Source organism: Protopterus annectens, chromosome 4.part1, assembly GCF_019279795.1.
Source record: "Protopterus annectens isolate FY-2018-M chromosome 4.part1, PAN1.0, whole genome shotgun sequence".
NCBI classification, from domain to species: Eukaryota; Metazoa; Chordata; order Ceratodontiformes; family Protopteridae; genus Protopterus; species Protopterus annectens.
This window is the reverse complement of record NC_056734.1, coordinates 688,903,885-688,927,523: the sequence shown is the minus strand read 5'-3', so window position 1 is coordinate 688,927,523 and position 23,639 is coordinate 688,903,885. Positions and strand designations below refer to the sequence as shown.

At 39.0% G+C, this 23,639-nt stretch overlaps 1 protein-coding gene across 2 annotated transcripts in view; it reads right to left on the bottom strand.

Annotated features, from left to right (window-relative positions):
• LOC122801015 (NACHT, LRR and PYD domains-containing protein 1a-like) overlaps positions 1-23,639 on the bottom strand; it is a 1,015,111-nt gene that overhangs the window by 137,070 nt on the left and 854,402 nt on the right. For both annotated transcript variants that reach the window (XM_044070467.1, XM_044070468.1), the window contains one exon: positions 12,737-12,790. In XM_044070467.1, the coding sequence (XP_043926402.1) occupies positions 12,737-12,790 (54 nt within the window). The remainder of the gene's footprint in view (positions 1-12,736; positions 12,791-23,639) is intronic.

Sequence of the window (23,639 nt, the reverse complement as noted above, 5' to 3'; positions counted from 1 at the left end):
AAGACCACTGTAATGAACAGGTGTCTTCCTGCTCTGCTGATCCCAAAGCCTGCAACATCTCCTGAATTTTAATATCAAAGCACCATCCCTCCAAACTACAAGGACACCTGTGTTATAAAAGAATTGTAAGTGTAGGGTAAATATACCCATTGCTTACCTAATTCTACTTTATTATGTTATCTATATAAGTCTTACTACTGGCTAGCAATCTCCGCATGGACCAGTCGCATTACCTGCGCATATTGTCCCCCTTCCAGTTTTATTTGCCCAAATACACGCTTCCCGACATCCACCACTAGATGGCAGCAAAATCTAAAAAATCTAACCTTTAAATTGGCTATTTCTAAAGTTTATAGTCTTATCCTTACAAATATCCTCAAGCACTACCCGTTCCTGCCCTTGCCCATACCCATACAGACATATATCTCTGTTTATACCCAATATATGCAACACAAAAGGAAAAAGAAACAAACAATAACAGATAAATGCATATATCAATTTGACAGCATTATCTGTTCTACAGTATATGTGAAACGACCTGCCTGCTAAACTGGGCAAGCTGATCCTGATTGTTTTTTTTGCGGGACGCCTGCAGCCTGGCTGATCCCTGCTCCGTTCACCCTCACTCTGCTCCTCTGCCCTACCCCCATTCCCACACCCCCACATCAACTACTTTTATACCTTTACATCACACCCATCACTAGCCACACCCACCCCCTTTCATACCACTCCACCTATCACATCACACTACCAAATTAACCTAGACGCACCCACAGAACCACTCAACACTCCCTAGTACACATTCTCTATCTAACCCCTCACTAACCCACCTATACTAAAGCATGTCTCCACTAACAAAACCCTCATATACACGCCTCTTACTATTTTCTTTATTTATCTCTATCCTACCATTAATTAGCCTCCATCACCAACTACCAAACACAACTTAATTAAACCCTTATCTTACCAAGTAAATCCACTTCCCCCAACAATCTAAATACCAACCTTTATACTCATATACCCCCATACTTCTACCAAACTTCCCTTATCCACCACCTCGCACATACAATACACCCAACACACAGGCAGTCTCTAACTAGGTTAAAGCAGCATAAGACCTTCAATAAACTACTCAAACTCTATTTTTACCTAAAAACAAAACAAAGCTCATATATTGTGGTGACATACACCCCAATCCAGGCCCACTAACTACCAATACTTCAAACCCCAACTTGAATAATACCCTACTCCACAGAACCAAAAACTCTCTCCTCACCATAAAACTAAATGTTAGAAGTATCCTAAACAAAGTCCATGACCTTCATACACTACTCTCCTTCTATCATCCAGATATAGTCATACTGACAGAGACCTGGCTTAAACCAGGAAACCATTATAATGAAATTACAGCAACTGGCTACAATATTATTCGTAGTGACAGATTAGGAAAAAGAGGTGGGGGAGGAGCAATACTCTACAAGAGTCACCTCATCCTTGAAAAACTAGACATAACAACTCCAGACCTAGGCAATGTTGAAGTCATCCTGACTAAATTAAAACATAACCCAAATAAATATATAAACATCATAGGATGCTACATCTCTCCAGGCAATAATATTCCCATTACAGAAAATCTCCTAGAATGGCTGCCTGACTCCCTCCCCCAAGAAAACTCCTATTAGGAGACCTTAATATAGACTGGCATTATTGCTCCAGTCAAAACCCACTCACCCACATCAAACTACATGGACTAACCCAGCTCATAACCTTCCTCACAAGAACAGACAAGAGAACCAAGCATCAATCCATACTATACTGGATTCTTGTATCCCATCCTTCACAAATATCCCTAGCTGGGTGTCTACCAGACACCCTCAGCGACCACCAAGCCACATTTCTACTCAGATCAAAAACTCCTCAACTAACCCAGGTAACTATCCAAGAAATAACAAATAAAAAACATTTTAACCTGCCCAACTTTAACAATGACCTAAAAATGTGTAACTGGACCCCCCCCTAAGAAACCTAGATCTTGATGAAGCAGTTCTACACTTCAGTTCAACCTTCACAAGTATACTTAACCATTATGCCCCTTCCGGAACCACTAGAATTAAAACTAATCATGCACCCTGGATAACCCTAAATAACAAAGCCTTCCTCAAAAATAGAAACAAAGCCTGGACAAACTTTCGTAACAGCAAATCCAACTCAGATAATAAAATGGCAAAAACCAACTCTCTCCCTTACTGCCTGTCTGCCTAGGGGTACCCCAAGGCTCCATCCTGGGACCACTTCTCTTTACCCTTTTTACCAACCAACTACAATTCAGCATTTCCAATAACTCAATAGTACAATATGCAGATGATACAACCATAATATGCACAGCCAACACAATAGACCTCTTTCACCCCCAAACACAGGAATGATTTTCCCTAGCCGAAACTTGGATCACCAATCAAAGCTTCATTCTTAACCCAGCTAAAACAAAACTACTCCTCTTTAGCTCCCACAGATCCATGCCCCCCTCTCACAGTTTTACAATCTCCTCAAATAACAATACCATAATCACCCCCATTAATCACACAAAGCTGCTAGGTGTGGAAATTGACAATCACCTTAGATTCGACCTACACATTTCCACAACAATAAAAAAAGTTCATAAAAAACTCGGTCTACTCTATTGCAACAAGAGATATCTCACTGACCACTCCAAAATAACAATAGCCAGGACTCAACTAATATTCACCTTACTATATGCCTCTCCTGTGCTTACCAATCTCCACAAAACTGACCTAAACAAACTTGACAGCTGTTATAATAAGACAGCCAGATTCTCCACAGCTTCACCCTTTAGAACACATCACTGTGTCTGCCTCAAAAAACTCAAATGGCTAGAACTCCCACTATTACTTCAACTCAATCAACTATCCCTAGCCTGCAAAATAATACATCACTCAGACAACACCCCATCCCTACAACACCTACTCCAACCCTACACCACTACCAGAACCTTAAGATCTAGCACCCAAAACCGCCTTAAGGTTACCAAATTTAACAATGAAGCCGGTACATCTGTCTACAGCCACTATACTTCTAAAATCAATCTGGAACTCCCTGCCTACCCAAATAACTGACAACAAATCCCCAACCCACTTCAAGAAACTACTTAAAGCTCACCTCATGAATAACCGACTATGCTCCTGTATCATCCCTGGCTAATGCTTTAATTTACGCTATTAGTTAGGCACTACTTACCTATACTGTCCATGAAGATATATTTATGTGACATCAAAAAGTAGCTACATCTTACTCATACTATGCTTACAAATGGTTAGATCATTACAGGACAGACCAGCTCTGTGCCTTAAATTATGTGTATAGAGGAACTGACTGAAATAATTATCTTCTCTTTCATTTAAAGTCTTTTTATTTGCTTTGTATTAGAATTGTAATTATCTTGCAGAGACATGGAATGATTTATGCAGCTAACAGACAGTGAATATGCTCCAAAAGTGAATATCATGTGATCACCTTATACTAACCTCTGTGTAGCCTGCCTTTATAATGTATTGTCTATCAAATGTTACCTACTAATGTTTTGTCTATAAACTGTAAAAATGTATTCCCTTGGAGATTTTCTCCCCGGGCCTCCATTGAAAATGGACTAGTATCCAGTCAGACACTCCCGGTCAATAAATGTAAAATAAATAAATAAATAAATAAATACAACAGTCACTGAAAAAACTCCCCACATTTAAAATACCCCTGACTACATACCACACAAAACGGTTTTACTGCATACAACATGCAGTTTATATCATGAAATGTTTTATAAAAATACTAATAAGAACAAAAATTGTTTTACTTACAGTTAATCCCCCCCCCCCTTTAGCACCCTTCTAAATGTTAATGATATAAAGTGGGGTATATGCTTTATAGTCCACCCACAATTTTAACAAGGTCAACAAAAGTCTAGTGTTTTTCAGCCACTTTTTCTTGCAAAACCATTTCACAAATGTGATAAGATGCTTTACAGTCTTCCATTTATTCACTAATTTCATTGTTGCTGGTCTTCTTCCTATTCATCTCCATTTCCCAACCCCAGACTCCTGTTCAAGTTCAAGGTACTCCTGATTCTTCTAGTCAACTCCTGTGCTTTTTTTTCTGACTCTTACACATTTTCCTTTGGAACACTTGAAAATATTTCACTGGCAAAATCTCCCTATGAGCTTTATTATCAGAAAAATGGAAAGCAAAGTCCCCTTATGTTTGATGGCTCAGTTTGTGCTGCACAAACTTTTGTATTTCTTTCTTAGTGTGCCCTGTATCAAAAATGACTTTGATCCTCCAGGAAACGTATTCTGAAGATAGCTGGATATATCTCACACCTGTCGTTCGACATTCACTGATTATTGGGACAATTGTGTTTCTCTTCTGCCTGGTATACAGTGAATAATAAGTTTCCACAAACAATCTACGGTCTCCAATTTTTAATATTCTGCCCTTCTGCAACAGTTTTGTCAGGATTAACTCTTTCTGCTGGTATGACTGAATCTTTACTGATACAGGACATGGCTGCTTTCTCATGGCCCGGTTTGAAGCATACACACAATATGCCCTTACAATTAACAAATCCTGCTGTAGAACATCAGTCCAGTTACTTAGATGTGTTTTCATAAAATTAATATAGTCTACCCCTTCCTGTTTCTCCAGTACAGCAGAAAATCTCAGATTTTCTCTGTGTAAAAACTGATATAACTGCAGAATACTGGGATGAACTGGAAATAACTGGAATGAGACTGAAATGAATGTCTTTATCTGTTAATTACCCAAACTTGTGCTGAACAGGTGCCAGTCTCTCATTTATGGACAAATCTTCTTGTACCTTTAAGAATAAAGTCTGCAATCACTGTAGTTCAATTAAGAATGCTTTATTATGTACAGTGTATCAACAATATCTGAGTCAAATCTTAATGTCCATAGTTTCTTCACTCATTATACTGTCCGCAAATTCTGTACTTAGAAATGTACTGTCTCCAATAAGAATGCTTATAATTATGTCTGCAGTTTCTGCACTCATAGTCTGATAATTATGTCCGCAGCTTCTGCACTCATATTCAGAGCTTCCTGAATAATACTGATATTCTGGAATTCTAGATATTTAATCTGACTTCTGCACCCACTATGTCTGTATAAAACATCTGAGGACTGCACTGTAATGACTTTCTGCATATTAGTCCAAATAAACTTAACTGTGTTTGAAGTATCTCCTAATAATACCATAACACTGTAAGTTGCTACACACCTCTTTAACCTTGGTTTCCAAGCCTTGTACCATGCAATCAAAATGCATTTTTATGATGCACATTCTGTTCTTATCAATATCCTTGACTGAATGTTATTTTTAATGACTGAAAGTGCATTCACTGAAACTGTATGCAAACTGTGAAAACCTGCTTTAATATGCCTGCATTTCTAGACTTATGCAAGGAGAACACTGTATGTTTGTTTAACAACATGCATTTAAATGAAACCTAGTCTTACACTCTGCGTGCTCTGTCCCCTAACTATCATTTTTTGAAACAGTTCTTCTTGAACAGTCTCAAACACGGCCACCCTTCTCTTCAATTCGACCTTTGTTTTTTGCAGTTTTATCAATTTATCTGAATTGCTGTTTAAAGCATCTTTCTTTTTTTCTAGCCTTTTGTTATTTCAGTTAATGCACTCTTTCAACGTTTCATTTATTTTAATCAGCTCTGAGCACATTTGACTTATATTTTTTTCCTCTAACTTGCAGGAAGCCATCTATTGCACCAAACTGGAGCATGAATCGTTTTTTGCTGAACAGCTGCAGGATTCTTCCCTTCTTTACCTTTTCTAGTTAATTTTCTTTCAGGTTCTCTAAGTTTCTTTTTCTTTGCTGGCATCTGGGCAATGCATGTATTAGCCAGTAACTGAATTTTACTAAAACACGTATAATTACTGGCCATTATCTATCAGTCTCTTTCTCCACAGTGAGAGACCTGAAATTAAGCTGTTGATCAGTAAGCAGCCAACTTGGAAAACCCTTAGATAAACAATTTTGGTAGTCAACCTTTCTAAGACAGTGTTGTCTGAGTTAACATTTTATTGTTAAATAAAGGTTTAACATTTGTGCAGAATAACGTACCATCTATAACACACTTAGTGCAATACTTGAAATCATTTTGCAGAACTTTAAATCTGAAAATAATGTGTTATGCCAAAGAGGTAGACCCTGTTAATATTAGCAATAATGTGGTTCAATTTAAATCTAAAACACCAAAATCGTTGGAAAACACACAGCAAAACAACACTTTAATAAAAAATAGTAAAAATATATAAAACATGTGAGCGCTTTCCAAGAATAAAAATTAAAAAGACATACACTATATAAACAATCTATCTTTGAGCAGCCGATTAATTTTGCCTACATAGTCGGCTGGGCATGTTGTACAGAGACCAAAATATACGACATTCTTACTATGACAGTCTGTATAAAAGCGTGTATCAATCAAAACTAATCGGCTGCTCAAAGATAGAGTCCTAGAACATGTAAGGGACATTAAAAATAAAAAAGAGACAAGTGCGTTATTGATGCATGTTATAAAGGAGGGAGCCACACACACCTTCAAATTTCTAGTGTTACACATTATACAAGAAAATAAAAGAGGTGGGAACATGACAATAAGACTGAAGCCTTAGAACAAGAATGGATAATTAGATTTCAGGCTGATAGACCACCTGGACTAAATAGTAAGGTTTCACTGAAACCTTTTCTCAGGAAAAGGGCTTTGAAACATTGATTATTATGTTTAGTCCCATCTTTTAACATCTATACATATATTCTACAGTTTTAACACTATCTAACTCTATAGAACAAGCTTTTACAGTTTTTTACTTACATTACTTACATATTTAGTCCATTATTTATATGATTTGATTGTTTATATAGTGTAAGTCTTTTTAATTTTTATTTTCAAGATACTGTCAACTAATTAGATTTGACACAGATGTATCATTATTTAAACAAGAGCAGCAGTTACTGTAGTATGTTTGAGGAAGCAGACAGGACTCTGTGAAAGCGCTCACATGTTTTATATTTGTTTGTGTCTTTCGGCTTTTCCCGGTTAGGGGTCGCCACAGCGGAACTCTGGTCCGCTAATGATTGGTAGTGTATTTTTACGTACCGGGTTACCAGCCCTGACGCACAACCTTCATTGAAGACACACCCCATTCACGTATGCCTCCACACAGAAGACGCTCTAGCTGAGAATCGAACGGTACAACGTCTTGCTATGAGGCGACAACGCTACCGCAGCACCACCACCGCAGTGCTCACATGTTTTATATAATTTTACTATTTTTTATTAAAGTGTTATTTTGCCGTGTGTATTCCAACGAGTTGGTTGCCTTTTTGGAACATTATACTTTTATTGTTGGTTACTTTATCCAGATTCAGGGATTTGTGTTTGATAAAACACCAAAATGTCAACCTCAACAACATTCAGTTGTTAAACAGTTCAAATGATTAATACTAAAGGGCTTACATTTTACCTTTGATATTTTAAAGGTAGGCCACATAACCTTATATTTACACAAAAAACATGTGCTCCAAAATCTTAGGAATGACTCATTTATTGTTATTACACACAGAGCGGTAAGGGGAGACTAACGCTTATTTTGTATAAAAAAGCATATAACAATGAAGTACTTAGAGAACTGCACAATCCGAGTTCTTACTACAGACTGCTTGGAGAGCCAACCTATATATTTAAACAGAATATTAATATTGTTTGTTTCTGCATAACTGTATGGAACAAGGAATTATTCTACAGACTTATATACTAAGTTAATTAGGAATGATCCTAGACTTCAGATATTTTTCATGTTGCTAAAAATTCATCTGACATGCACTGAGCCCCCATAGGCAGAACAATTGTCTCATGGCAGACCTTTCTGACTGAATCCTTGTCTAATTTTTAGTGGCCTGTTTAATTAGGGACACTTCTGAATTTTTAAAACAAATGTCTGAAATTTACATTGAGCAGTCTTAGTCTACTGTAACAATTACTTTATACCGCTATCCAACATTGAGCAGGGTCTGGTAGCTTTAAGGTATTGGCTGCAGCAAGCAGATATTTATTCTTTTGGTTATAATGATTCTTTGATTCAGGTGACAGAAATGGTATTAATAAAAAAGATATATATATTTTTTTGACAAGGAATGTTTTCTGTAGATTAAAACGCAGCCATAGGGAAGTTTTTGCCCCTACATATGCTGACCTGTTTTCCTGTTTTTTGGGGATTTTTTCTCTTTGAGGTTGAGATGATTTATGCTGTTACTAACAATAGATGTTTGGACAACTTCACTATGTGCTGACTGTACTGAATCACCCAGAGATGTAGCTGTCCTCCAGGAAGGTCTGACACAGACATATATAATGTAATGTAATGTAATATAATATAATATACTATAATATTTCACTTCCTTTACTCTTTTACTCATACTGATGAAGCTGTGGGTAGCAGTGAAACTGATTTATTGTGAATAAAATCAGTTTTTAGTGTCTATTATATTAGTGTGTGTGTGTGTGTGTGTGTGTGTGTGTGTGTGTGTGTGTGTGTGTGTGTGTGTGTGTGTGTGTGTGTTTGTGTGTGTTTGTGTGTGCGTGTGGATCACCTTTAAACGATCAGTGCTGAAAAGCTCAAACTTCTACATATAAAACTCAGTACATCAAAACACTAAAAACACCAAAACTATCAGATCGAAAAGCATTAAATGTCCCCTTTCAATCCATAACTTGATCACTAAGCCCACTGTCAGAATAGTGGCTGTGTTACAGGAAGAGTTCTTCTAACTTCAGGTGTAGGGCTGGGGTTAGGGGCAAGGTTAGGTTTAGTTAGTAAGTTGGGCAGGGAAAATGTGACAACCCTTTCCCTAATCTTACCCCTACCTCTAACCCAACCATACACCCGACCTTAGAAAAACCCTTCCCATAACACTACTATGACATGTCATCTTGGACAGCTCAGACAAATGCACACACAACATCTATCAACTAACTTAGTCCCAACTCTAACCCTAACAGTCACACACCCCAACAAACACTTTGACACATTATCCCCTTACTTATCCCCTTACCTAACAGTAACCCCCCCACACACACACACACACATACACAAACACACTAAATGCACTCCTGCAACATTGGCAACTGATTATTATACTTCCAATCACCTTGCATCTAGGGGAATTGCCCTCTTCACCCCATCTTAGTTGCAGCCCTGTGTTAAACAGTACAACCCTGATTCTTCACAAAAATTCTCAGCATTCATTCTGTATCAGTTTATGCAGCACACAGAAGCAGAAGAATGTTTCTTCACATACTAAAACTTCAAATGTGACCATGAAATCTAATGGAGATGAGAAAAGCAAAGAGTTTGAAGTATGTGTGTAATTAGTTAAGGTATGCAAGGGGAATGTGATAACCATGGCCCTAACACTGCCCCTGCCTCTAACCCCAACCCTATACCCAACCTTAGAAAAACAATTTCCGTAACACTATCATGACATGTCAACTCTGACTGAGATCAAATTCATAAACATACACACTAGATCTATCAACTAACTTAGCCTAAACTCTAACCCTAACCCTCAAAGACACTAATTACCTCCTTACCTAACCCTAACCCACACACACTAGTATACACACATGCATACACACACACACACAGGCACACACACTGCCATCCCCTATCCCCAAAGCCATACTCGCCTCTACAATCCTGTGCATTTTATGTCTTGTATGTTTGACAGTCTGGTCACACACAGCAAATTTCAATCTCAGTCTTTTGCCAGTGACCCATATACATATCTAGATAGATAGATAGACAAAGAGATAGATAGATAGATAGATAGATAGATAGATAGATAGACAGATAGATAGATAGACAGACAGATTTAAAATAAAAATGCAAACCTGGTCTTGTGCACCATTGCAGCAAACAAACATTGCACAGACACAAACACGTACACAAATAGAGAGACACCAGCTTTTACAAGAAGAACCTGAATAAAGCATGTTTACTCTTCACACAGACATTCCCTTCAGACACAAGAAGATATATTTAATTCTTACAGCATATTATACCAGAACCTTAGGATATATGGCACCATTTGCAGCTCCTCAGACTGATGCCCCCTCAACCCAAAGTTTGGGAGAAAAACAGAAAAAAAGGGCCAGCTCTTCTGCTCAAAACTGCAGCAAACCATTTGCTACAAATGTTGCAAGTAGCTTTCTACTGTTCACTCTGCACTTCAGTGCTTGATCAAACTGTAGTATTTGCAGTGATTTCTGAATGCTGGCAATGCACTCCTGCACCATCGACATGTGACAATTACATCCATATCTCCCTGCATCCAGGACAACTGCTCCCTTCACCCTTCCCTAGTTGCAGCCTTGTATGAAATAATAACAGAGAAACTAGTCATCTTAAAACTTTGTTGATAAGCTCAGTCAGAATAATTTCCAAAAAACATGAAACTCAGTTTTGCAAAGCAACAAGTCCTTATTCGTCATACACAAGTGATCCCCAGTAACAAAAATCAGAAATATTTTACAATGTTAAACAAATCAGCTTTTATACACTTAGAAGTAGGTGTGGAAAATGTAAGTATTGTTTAATTTTAAACCAGCCTATTCAAGGCACAATGTAAACAGGGCCATAAAAAGTGTATTTTTGAACAGCAAGTACCCATCCCCACACACTACTACTGATTAGGTCAAACTAAATCCTAGGTAAGGAAAACACTACTTATCTATTTGCAACCCACATTCCCAAATCAGGTATTAAGAAAAGCATAACATACATAGAAACAGACTGACTTTTAACTAAAACTGCTTTTGGCTAACTAATGCAATACAGCCTTCATCAGGTCTGTGGCAAGAACTAAAATCATCTACATAGGTAGATAAGTAAAACGAGTTAACCAGATCGATACAAGAAAAAACATACAGCTGTCTAACCATAAACATATATATATATATATATATATATATATATATATATATATATATATATATATATACACACATATATATATATACACACACATGTCTAATAACACCTAACATGTATCAATGTGCATAACACCTAAGTTAATTCTAGCTCAGAAAAAATATTACTTAGAAAAAAAAATATTTCAGTAAAAATTATTTTATTTACAGCTCAGAAAAATGTCAGTGCTTTGCAGTTAAAACTTTGCAGTTAAAAACAGTTTTCATGCTTACAGCCCCCAAAACATGTTTGTTCATTGAAAATCAGTAGAAAAACCACACAAAAATATAGAAAACTGTGGATGAAGTAAGCCAGTAATGTATAAAAGTGTACAGATGTGAGCATCAATGTGCACCAGTATGCTAAATGGGGGAATTATACCAATCCATCACAGTAATAGCAGCATGAAAAATGTGTGCTTCAGCACAATCCCAATTCTCCAAAGAAAATCTCTGTATTCATTCCGTAACAGTTTATCTGCTAGACATAGAAGCAGAAGGTTGTTTCTTTAAATAGTAAACCTACAAACGTGGCCACAAAATATAACGGAGATGAGAAAAGCAAAGAGTATAAAGTATGTGTGAAACAACTGCAAATTAATATTTAAAAGACTGGCAACACAAAACGTCAACAGACAACAAATAAAGCAAAAGAAATTAGTTACAAAGGACCAATTTGGACATATGTAATGAACTGTCACCCTACAAATCCTGCATGTATACAACATTCACAGATTCAATGTTTAAACCATAAAATAATACGATCATAGGAAGTTACTAGGCTAAAGGCCCTTGGGGCCTTACAAGCCTAGCCAAGTTCTACCCTTATTTCCATGATCAGCACCTAATGCCTGTGTCCAAGAGGGACACGGGTGTAACCTCCGGTATGAATTTACGGTTACCCATTCAATCGTCCAGACTGTGTTTGAAGAAGCCAATGAGGTGTTCTGTTTGACATGAAGTGGGAGTCTGTTTCAAAGGCGTGGTAACCTCTGGGAGACAAATCTGTCCCTCCAGCAGGTTCTATTAATGTCACATACCAGGTTAAGGTCTTTACAGCCAGTAACCCGTGTACCATTTGACTTGTGGATATGCAGCATTTCCAATAAAGCAAAGTCAGATAATGCCTTATATGCAAGGTAGAAATTGCCTTTGAGTAGGAAACAGAATAAAGTGACAGTGATTTCAGACAATCCACACAGGACAGATGCTGATGAACTTGAATTTTCCTTGTGAGGAACCTCTGTGATTTCTCCAATTGCTGCAGGTGCTTGGAAAGGTACATGCCAAAAGGTGCATTGTACTCAATTATTGGTCTGATGAGGGAAGAGTACATGGAGGTTATAACCTCTTGTTTTCCTGGAGGCAATGCCCTTACTTATGAGATGAGCTATACAGAATGTCATTCTTACCACTGTGGACACATGGTGATCAAAGGTAATATTGTTGTCAACCTGTGTGCCCAAGTCTCTCACCACTGAGTGCATACTTAGGGTGTTGCTATTGATGTGGTAGTTAGCAGCAACAATGCTCTTACCGAATGGGATGATAATACATTTTTTGCACTGAGTTTAGAAAAAAATTATTTCAGTAATTATTTCAATAATAATATACTCTCTTTAAAAAGAAAATAAAATAATAGTACACAATTCACTTACTGATAGGTTCTGCTTGAGAAGTTTCTCCGTTTGAATCACTGTGCAACCAGTCACCTGTTTAAAAAGAGGAAAACTGTTTAAGAAAAGAACACGGTTCTTAAGCATCTTAAGACTGCAGGCTTTGATTGTGCCCAAAATTTGGTGCCATTCACATGTGACTAGTTAATAAGTGATAAGGACCATTGATCTGTGTCATCAGCAAAATAAATCTGACTGGCATTACATTTTCTAGTCTAAATGGCAAACTATACTGACATTCTTTTTAAGGGTCTATTATTAAACAGCTGTCAAAAGGAGAGGGACTGAGTAACAATGGGTTAGCTGTCAAGTCCGTACCATCCCTTATTAGGGCATTCTCTGCAATAAAAAAAATTCCAATGATAAAACTTTCCAGTTCTCACAGTAAACAGCTAAGGTATTTTGTCATCAATAGGTTTAGTTATTAGCAAGGAACTTACCCACGAGGGTGATAAATTACAATTTTTATTAAAAAATAAAAATAATTTTCTTCGTATTTATTATATACCGGTAGCGTTGTCGCCTCACAGTAAGACGCTGTCCGGTTCAACTCTCAGTTAGAGCGTCTTCTGCGTGGAGACATGCGTGAATGAGCGTACCTTCGTTGAAGGTTGTGCATCAGGGCTGGCAACTCGGTACGTAAAAATCAACTGCCAATCATTAGCGGACAGGAGTTCCGCTGTGGCGACCCCTAACCGGGAAAAGCCGAAAGTGACAACAACAACAACCATAACTTATTCATGCCTATGGATCTGTTTAATTATATCTCTATTTAACATCCATAGCTCCTCCTGTCATCCTGACATTGTTTGAGGCTGTCTTCTTTAACTATAAGCAATAATAGGCAGCACATGATAGGGAAAACAACAAAACAAAAAATGGCACTAAGATTATTAAACCACAATGTGGTACAGTTGAAATATGAAACACTGTTTATTAACTGTTACTCCTAATTTCTTATTTCCGTTCATATTTTTCATAACTGAGAGGAATACATGTTATTGTGGACCATAATATTAAATGTCATGGTTGGGGGAGGCAGAAAAATGCATTGCCACTATTCATATAGCATACAACAGTGGAAATATCATGACACGGTTGCTACTAATTATTGAGGTATACAGCACTTATTTCCATATGTGCATTAACATTTCCAAAACCAAGTCACTTACAAACTATTCCATAACATCAGGTGAAACCCTGAATCACAGCATAGCTATATTTACAAAATCTTATGCAAAGCAGTTTGATTCCACAATGGAAGTGATATATTGTCCTAGGGACATCTGGGTAACCTCAGATACTAAAATCAAGTTAGATTATATTGAAAAAGAACTATGAAAACTGGATCCAAACAAAGCACAATGAGGAGAAGGTGAAAACACTTCAGGAAGAATTTACAGTACCACTGTATCTATTATTTGCTAGATTGTATTAATATGGGGAGATTCCTCAAGAATGGAGACATGCACTTGTTAAACCTGTCTTTAAGGGAAATGGGAGTTGGAGAAACCGAGTCATACAGACCCTTGAGTTAACTTTCATGTTGTGGAAAAATAATAGAGAAGGTAATATTGTATAAGTTATTGTCAGAACTGGAAAGGTTGGGACTTTAAACATGCATAAGTTGAAAATGGATCTATTACCACCTGTAACATGATGTTCTATAACAATATAATAAAATAAAAGCTATGAATGAAAATTGTATTGTGATGTAATTTATATAGATTTAACTTCAACATTTGACAGAGTCATACACAAAACATTGATCAATAAATAACAACAACTAGGTATTGATGTACTCTTGTTTTTTAACTCAAAAGATTTGTATTGCTTTTCCATTAGGATTTATCATATAAATTATTAATACATTGTTTAATAAATAAAGCAGAATTACTAACTATATACAATATTTACAAATGGCCTGAAGAATGATTAAAAAGTTATACAATCCGATCAGAATGGTGTCATACAAACAAAAAAGAACACATTTTTCTCTTTTCTCCAACAATTATGAAGAGACTGAGTTCATGTACAATGTCTCAATAAGTGATAATATTTTGTCCCCTGGATTATTATTCCAAGTTTTTGGAAATATTCTTAGTTCTTTTACTTTAGTTTCCTTCAATAGTAATAAGAATTCTTCAAAGGATGGTTCGGAAGTGGATTTCCATTTTCTAGAAATACATGTTCTAGCATTCGCTAGTATATTCCATAACATATAGATATTATTGTTATTCATTTCTAAACTCTCATTGACATTCAACAAGAATAAAGATCTGGAAACTACAAATGTATCTGAAAATATGGCTTGTAAAAAATTACTAATTTTTTCCCAAAATTTTGTGACTTTGGAACAATCGTAAAAATATGCATCCAATCTGCTTTGCAGGTTTGTAAACATCTCCAACATATGATGTTATTGGAGGTATTAAATTTTGCTAATTTGTTAGGTGTGCAGAAAGCTCTATGCAGAAATTTCCATGTGTAAATTCTCCAGAATTGCATGTTGGATGTTAATTTAATAGAATTTAATATTTTAGCTTTATTTTCCATAGATAAATTTACTGAATGTCCTTTAGTAATATGATTCCAAAATTTCTGATTGGTTTTAGTTTTGTAGTTTATTAAAATGTTATATAATTTCGATGTTAGGTTTTCCCACTTCTGATTGGTATATAATAAGTCATATAGATGGTTTAGAAATTTAGGACTATCTCTAAAAAAGTAATTATTGATCATTCCGCATAGATCTTGTGAATATAGTAATACACTTTGAAATATAAGCAGATCTGATGTGGAAATTGTTAGAAGGCACTAATATGTGAAACACTTGCTTATACTAAATAACTTACATTCATTAACTGTAAAATAATGTCCTCTTGTTCATAATTTGGCAGCCTAAAGTTTTAATGTACTATTTATGGAAACCGTATAATTTCATTCAATTCAGGCTAATAACAGCGATTTAGCATTATATTGTCTATGTAGCAGATATTCTAAGATATGAAACGTTTATGAAACTTCACAGAAACAAATAGGGTCTACATTATATCATCGAAAAATGTGTTCATCGAACTTGGCCAAACAAAAACAAAACAAACTTTCAAACCCTACAAAGTGTGTGTGTGGGTGGGTGAGTGGGGGCTTCACCCCCCACCCCACAACTAAATGTACCAACTCCAAGATCGCACTACAGTGGGGAAAAGGGCAAATCCCTGACAACGGCCAAGCGCTTTTTCCCCCTGGGAAAAAAATTTGCTGAAGTGGACTTTTGGAGATTAGTGTTACGCTGTACATTGGTCGACAAAAATGTGTTTGATGAACACGTTTTTCGATAACATAATATAGACACAAAACATATAATAATGGGCTTGTGTATATTATATTATATTACTGATGAAAAGTATGTGAATGCACAGAATATTATCACTGTAAACAGTACAGTCTCTACTTAATACCGCTTACTGTTTACCAGATATTTACACTTGCTTAATCCATACATTTAACTTGATTTTCAGAAAATGCTCTGCAATGCAAATATGTATCCATGTTGTTAGAGGCATGACATTCCACATCTCAGAAGTGTTAATGAAATAAAATAAAGATCTGTTAGAAATGCTACATCTAAAGAAATCCCAATCCCTCTGCACTACATGCTCCAGAGACCTCAACCTCATTACCACAATCAACAGAACAAGCTGGAGGGACAGGTTCATAACCCAGAGACTGCCCATGCTATGGAATAGGCTTCCCATACATGTTAAGCAGAGCGCCTCACTGGCCCTCTTCAAGAGAAATCTTGATGAGTGGGTGGGAAATAGAAAATTCACCCTGGGGATCACTCCAGTGGCTCTTCTTGACAGAGGCACTGGGAACTAAGGCGGGTGGCACAATGCCAGATTAATCCTATGAGCTAGGCTTGTAAAGGCTCCAGGGCCATTAGCCTAGTACACATCTATGAGCCTATGAACCTATAAACAGATAAAGGCATCAAACACACACTTAGATTTGCACCTGCTATGAATTACTGAAAAGATTTTCTAGCTGCCAAAGTCTCTAGAAAAGTTCCTCAACTGAACTACTGCTTAGCACGTGTGGCTATAATAAAAGGCCAGATCTGGGATGAGGGATGGCTTTAATACACGAGTCTTCTAAATTAGTACTGCATGCAAAAAAAAAAAACAAAAAAACTTTTGCATGATTAAAGTGTTAATAAATTCAATTTCTGAATAGATTAAACACATCAGCAGTTGTTTTGTTTCTATCTTAAACCTTCCTCAACGTTTTAGAAAAAGAGGTTATGTACTCACCATAACGTTCCATGTGAGCTGCTCATCTCGCCTTCATTATTACAGATGGATTCGGAGCCGATCCTCGGCTCCGAGTCGACCTACTACAAAGCTCGAGGTCTTCAGACAGCTTGAGCCCAAGTCCCTATCCCATGATGCACCTTGAGTTACCTCAGATCTTGTTTAGTGCCTCTAATAATACCATATGCCATTCGGTCCCTTTTTTATGGGTTCATAGGTTCATAGATAAGTACTAAGCTAACTGCTCTTGCGAGCCATTTTAAGCCTAGCCAATTATCCCTTGTGAGACTCAAATCCTGCACCTTGTGTATGTAAGGCATAACACTTTAACCATTAGGCCACCCTCCCAATCCCTTTCCATGGTAAAAACCATAGAAAGACAAAACAATGATGATAAAACTAGTATCTTGGTCCTCGAAAAACCCTCGAGGGGGTAGGAGGGTGGGAAGTAAGAATGAAGGCGAGATGAATAACTCACATGGAATGTTATGGTGAGTACATAACTTCTTTATGTGAAGTTCTTCTACCTCGCCGTTCATTCTTACAGATGGCTAGCGTCCCAAGCACCATCTTTCTCGGGTGTCTCACAGGAGTATGTTTTTTAGGATAGTAGAACCAAAGGAGGCCCTGTCGACTTTGTAATGAGTGTTAAAAGTATGAGGCTTTGACTAAGTGGCTGCTGCACAAGTGTTGTCTATAGGTAGCCTAGCAAAAAAAGCAGAAGATGTGGACACAGCTCTGGTAGAATGAACCTTAATTTTGTGTTGTAGAGGTAGATTGGCAGCTGAGTAAGTGAAAGTGATGCAATCAGATAACCATTTAGATAGTGTTGTTTTTGCCACAGGCATACCTTTCCTAGAATCTGAAAACGAAACAAAAAGTTGTTCTGATCTTCTGAAATCTTTGGTTCTATCCAGGTAAAATCTGAGCTATCTGTGAACATCAAGCTTGTGCAGTATATACTCTAAATTGTTGGTGTGTTTAGGGAAAAACACTGGTAAATCTATAATTTGGTTAAGGTTAGCTTCAGTACAAACTTTAGGTAAAAATGAAGGATTTGTTCGCAGTGAAACTCTGTCAGCATGAAAAACCAAATACGGAGGTTTTATGGACAAGGCTTGTAGTTCCGATACTTTTCGGACAGACCTGATGGCTACTAAAAAGATAGTCTTCCAAGACAAAAATTTCAAATTACATGAAGAAGCTGGGTCGAAAGGTGTGAGAATAATGCGTGAGAGCATAAACTTTAGGTTCCAGGGGGTACAAGGGGATTTAACTGGTGGTCTGAGGTGGAAGGTCCCTTTGAAAAAGGCTTTGGATAGCTTGTGTGACATTATGTTAAATCCTTCAGTACCAAGACGAAAATAAGAAATGGCAGCAAGCTGTACCCGAATTGTAGCTGCCGCCTCTCCTTTGCTGAAAAGCATAGTCAAAAATTCTAATATAGAGGAAATAGAGGCTTGGTAAGGATCAATGTTATTCTGAAAAGCCCATACAGAAAATCTCCTTCATTTGCTAAAGTACAACTTCCTAATAGAGGACTTATGAGAAGATATTAAAATATGCTGCGTTTCGTTTGAGAGGTTATGGAACCTGGCTGTGTTGGGAATTGGAGCAGCCAATCTGTCAATTTTAGGGACTGAAGGGAGGGATGAAGAGCCCCCGACAAATGTGTCAGAAGGTCTGGAACTGGGTCCAGAATCCAAGGCTCTTCCAACAGATGAAGTCGAAGGAAGGGGAGCCAAATCTGAAAAGGCCAATGAGGGGTTATTAGAATGATGGTCCTTCCCAGGGCTTTTGCTTTCTGTAGTACTTTGGATATCAGAGGAATTGGTGTGAATGCATAGAGGAGACTCGGAGACCAATTGTGTATGACTGCGTCCCTTGGGGAATCTCCCGGAGGGGGAATCAGGGCAAAGTAGCTTCTGCATTTTGTGTTCATGGGGAATGCAAAAAGATCGCAGCAAGGCTGGCTCCATCTGTGGAATATTCTTTCCGCTATATCTTTTTTGAGGGAGCACTCGTGAGGCAACAAAATTGTCCTGCTCAGTTTGTCTGCAATTATGTTGGATTTCCCCAGGATGTTCGTTGCTATCAGAAAGTGCTGGGTGATGTAGCCCACTGCTATACTCTTAGGGCCTCTCGACAAAGGGGATAGGATCTGGTTCCTCCTTGTTTGTTCAAGTACTAGACCACCGACATGTTGTCCGTCTGAATCACAATTGTCCCCAGAGGGAGAGAGTCCTGAAACTACTGCAACGCCAAGAGTACCGCTCTCATCTCCAGGACATTGATATGCAGATGTGTCTCTTGTTCGGCCCATGTGCCTTGGGCTATTCTTCCCATAAAATGCCCTCCCCATCCGATCAGGGAAGCGTCCGTGGTCACTGTGGTCGATGGTGAGGGTTGGATAAAAGGACGACCTATCGTTACTTGAAGAGAGGTCAACAACCACCAAAGATCCTTCTTGCATGTATTTGTTAGAATAATGAGGTGGGACATTGGGAGCTCTTGATAAGACCATTGTGTGAACAGCAGCCACTGTAGAATCTGCATGTGCATGCGACCCAACGGAATCACTATTATTGCAGCTGCCATCATCCCCAACAACTTTTGAACTTCTGATGCTGGAACCTTGTCTCTGGATATGATATTCTGAATTTGCTGACAAAACACTAATATCCTTTCTGATGCAAGTTTTAAAGTGGTGGTGGTGGTGTCCAATTCTGCTCTGATAAAAGCGATATGTTGCGATGGCGATAAGGCAGATTTTTCTGAAATTATGGTAATGCCCAGTTGACTACAAAGAGTAAGAGTGGTGTCCCTGGCTTGTATTAGCTGATGCCTGGTGGTGGCGGTGAGGAGCCAATTGTCTAAGTATGGAAACACCTGGAATCCCAAACGCCTCAGGTGAGCCGTGATCACTGCCATACATTTGGTGAACACTCTGGGGGCTGCAGTGAGACTAAAGGGCAAGGCTCGAAACTGGCAATGATTGGCTCCCAGCCGGAAGCAGAGATGATCCCTAGATGGTCTGGCCATTTTTATGTGGCAGTACGCATCCTGGAGATCTATCGAGCACATCCAATGTCTTTCCCTAAGAAGGGAAGTATCGACTGAAGCATGACCATCCAGAACTTCTCCTTCTTGACAGATCTGTTTAGTCTGCTGAGGTCCAAAATAGGTCTCCAGTCCCCTCCCTTTTTTGGAACTAAAAAGAATCTTGAGTAAGTTCCGGATCCTGTCTCGTCTGCTGGGACTGGTTGGATGACTCTTTTTCTTAGCAACGTTTGGACCTCTACTGTTGCTTGTTCCCTGTAACTGGGTGGAACGTCTGGGATTTTTGTTGTCAATGGGGGGGAGGGGGGGGTGGCTAAAGGGAATAGAATATCCTCTGGAAACTATGCTTTGTACCTAGTTGTCGTTTGCTATTTTTAGCCAGGCATCTGGATACAAAGATAAGCGACCCCCTGACTGCCTCCAGAGTAGAACAGTCAAGTCACCTTTCAGGAGCGCTGGTAGGGCTTCCCAAAGAACTGTTGTTCTCTGTCGCCCTGGTTTTGCAGACCCCCTCTGCCGTGAGGGTGTCTTCCATTATTGCCCCCTCCTCTGCCCCTGGAGGGGGGTTCACCACGTGTACCCAGAAAGGCTCCTTGGGCTTTTCAGAACCACATCTTTTCTCTCTTTTGACCCTTGGGGTAGGGTCTAGTAGGGGTGGAAAAACGGACTCCGACGGCAGAGTCTTTCCTTCCTGCTCACACCTGGTCAAAGTTTCCTTAACTTTGGGCCCAAAAAGAGATGAGCCATCAAAAGGGGGTGTTGACAAAGGATGACTTAAAGGGCTCTGCAAAGGAACATAAGCGCATCCAGGAGTGTCTCCTGAGAGCAATTCCTGTACCCGCTGCCCTACTCATTCCATCAGCTGCATATGAGATCAGACACATGGACGAGTTCACTATGGAATTAAGGGTAGCAAGCTGGGAGGCAACCTTGTCTAAAGCTCTGTCAGCTACTGTACCCTGAGGAGTATCTCCAAGCTCTTATAGGAGGTCTCTTTGCAGTCTTGTGAAATGTGTAAGATAGTTCAGTGAACACATGGCAAAAGTCGCTGAACTATACATGCACTTCCCGTACCTATCCATGATCCTAGAGTCTCTGTTAGGAGGAATGACAGAGGAAGACATCTCCTTTTTGGTGGCTGCTGCCACCACCATGGCATCAACAGGCATTCCCTTAGTGAGAAAAGACTTATCCTGAGGGGCAGAAATAAATTTATTGGGCATCCTAGGGACAGGCTCCATGGTGTCCGAAGAATCCCACTCCCTTCATGAGACCAGCTCAATAAGTTCATCGAAGGGCGAAGACACCCAAGAGGTGGAGGGTTGAGACCTGAAAGTAGAGTCGGTGGGCTTCCAGCCACCTCTCTGCTTAAGGATTTCCAATATATCTGCAAATCAGATATCTTCAGAAGGGGACTATGGGGACTCTTCTGATTCATCTAAGTCGGTGTCAGATGTGACAGACTCCTGTGGGGAGTCTAGATGCTTCCTCTTGCAAATTCTCTTCCTGGGAACCTCATTAGTGGGAACTTCTGGTGAGGTCTCGGAAGAGCAGGGGCCACCCTGTGGGGCTTCCTGAGGCTCAGGGTCACTACGCTTCAAAGGGATCTGTGAGGCAGAAGTGGACACAGGTCCTTTTGGGGAAGAGGTAGTTGGTCCTGAAGTTGTGGATGTCCTGGGGAACATTACTCTCCTCATGGCCTCAAAGACACCTCTGCACCGATGAGAAGGAGCTGTGGATCCAAAGAAACAACTGATCTCCTCGGCACCAGAACAGTGGGCTCCAATCCAGAGGTAGGAGCCAAACTCATCTGAGCCGAGGCCCCGAGAGGCAAAGTCGGAACCGACAGGTCAGTCCAACTATCTTCCTTGGACCTGACCAGCGAGTGTCAGCTCCTTGACTCCTCGATGGGCACCGACGAAGTCTGAGTAAATGGAACCGATGGCACTGGAGCAGGCATCAGCTCCGAAGGCTCCACAATCATAAGGTCCAACTCCTCTGGCTCCGACAGACTGGTATGGCTGGGAGGAGGAAAAGAAGCAGCTGGAGGAACAGTTTTCTGTTCCGAAACCACTTGGGTCAGAACCTGTAACAACTTCTGCACCACATGATCCACATCCAAATCGGATAGGCTAATCGAGGACCGACATGAATGGATGGAGGGTGGTACCGACTGGAGGACTGGTGATTTCAATACTGCGGAGACCGGTTCCAGGACTGGGGATCGGCTCCAAAAAGACATGATGCTAGGCTCCAAAGGCTGTGAAGCTGACGTCGAAGGTTTTTTTTGATTTTGTCGAGTCCGATGATGAAGCCTTAGAGGACTCGGAAGATTTGGAAGACAGACTAGTTTTATCATGGTCGCCCAAAGTTTCTTGAAAGGAAGATTTTAGTAGTCCTCTATTGATTAATTTTCTTTTACTTTCATGTAGTACACAGCTTGAAATGGAATGGCAAATGGAGCAACTCTCTTGCAAGTGCAAGGCACTCTGACAATAAACACAATTTACATGACTATCAGTTACTGACATCTTTTGTCCACACTTCGGACATTTTTTAAACCCAGACTTGAGATGTTTCTCTTTATCTTGGTCAGCCATGAAAACCATCCAACTGTGCACAAGCAAACTTGTATTATCAAAAAATACACACACACACACACACACACACACACACACACACACACACACACACACACACACACACACACACACACAAGTTTTTAACAATTTGAAACTACACTACAATATATAAAACTGTAAGCAGCCCTTAAAAAACAAATGGGTTCTATATGGATAACTATGCGCTAGCTATAAATGTATAAACACACACACACACACACAAGTTCTCAAGCCTATACATACTTGCTAAAACACACTACTAAGCTGTTAAAACTATTCTAATATCTATATAAAGGCACACCAAAGAAGGGGAAGGGAGATACTAAAGGCCTATAAAAAATGACGGCCAAAAGGAGTATAAGAGACTATCACAATTAAGCTAACAATATCTAACAAGCTATTAAAGTTATAACTATAAAGATATAAGACAGAAAACAGGAACTTTTCTCAGAAAAATATGTTATACTGGCCCGAACTGTGAGGAAACCTATGATCTGTTGCAGCGGCAAACTAGATCTGAGGTAACTGAAGGTGCATCATGGGATAGGGACTTGGCCTCGATCTGTCTGAAGACCTTGAGCTTTGTAGTAGGCTGACTCGGAGCCAAGGATCAGCTCCAAACCCATCTGTAAGAATGAACGGCGAGATAGAACAACTTCACATCAAAGCACTGCCTGTAATAAGTTCCATATAGCTAACACCATTTTACTGATGCGTTCTCGGGTTAATTATGAACTTTCCATCATATACCTAAAAAGAATGCCCTAGTGAGCTACCAGCTGTTTAATTTTAAAAATTTTGTCAGTCTTACTCCAGAGCCATAACTGGCTCATTTACCACCCAGTGCAACTCCACAGTCTGGCGCCCCTCACCTCTAAATTGAGTAGCAAA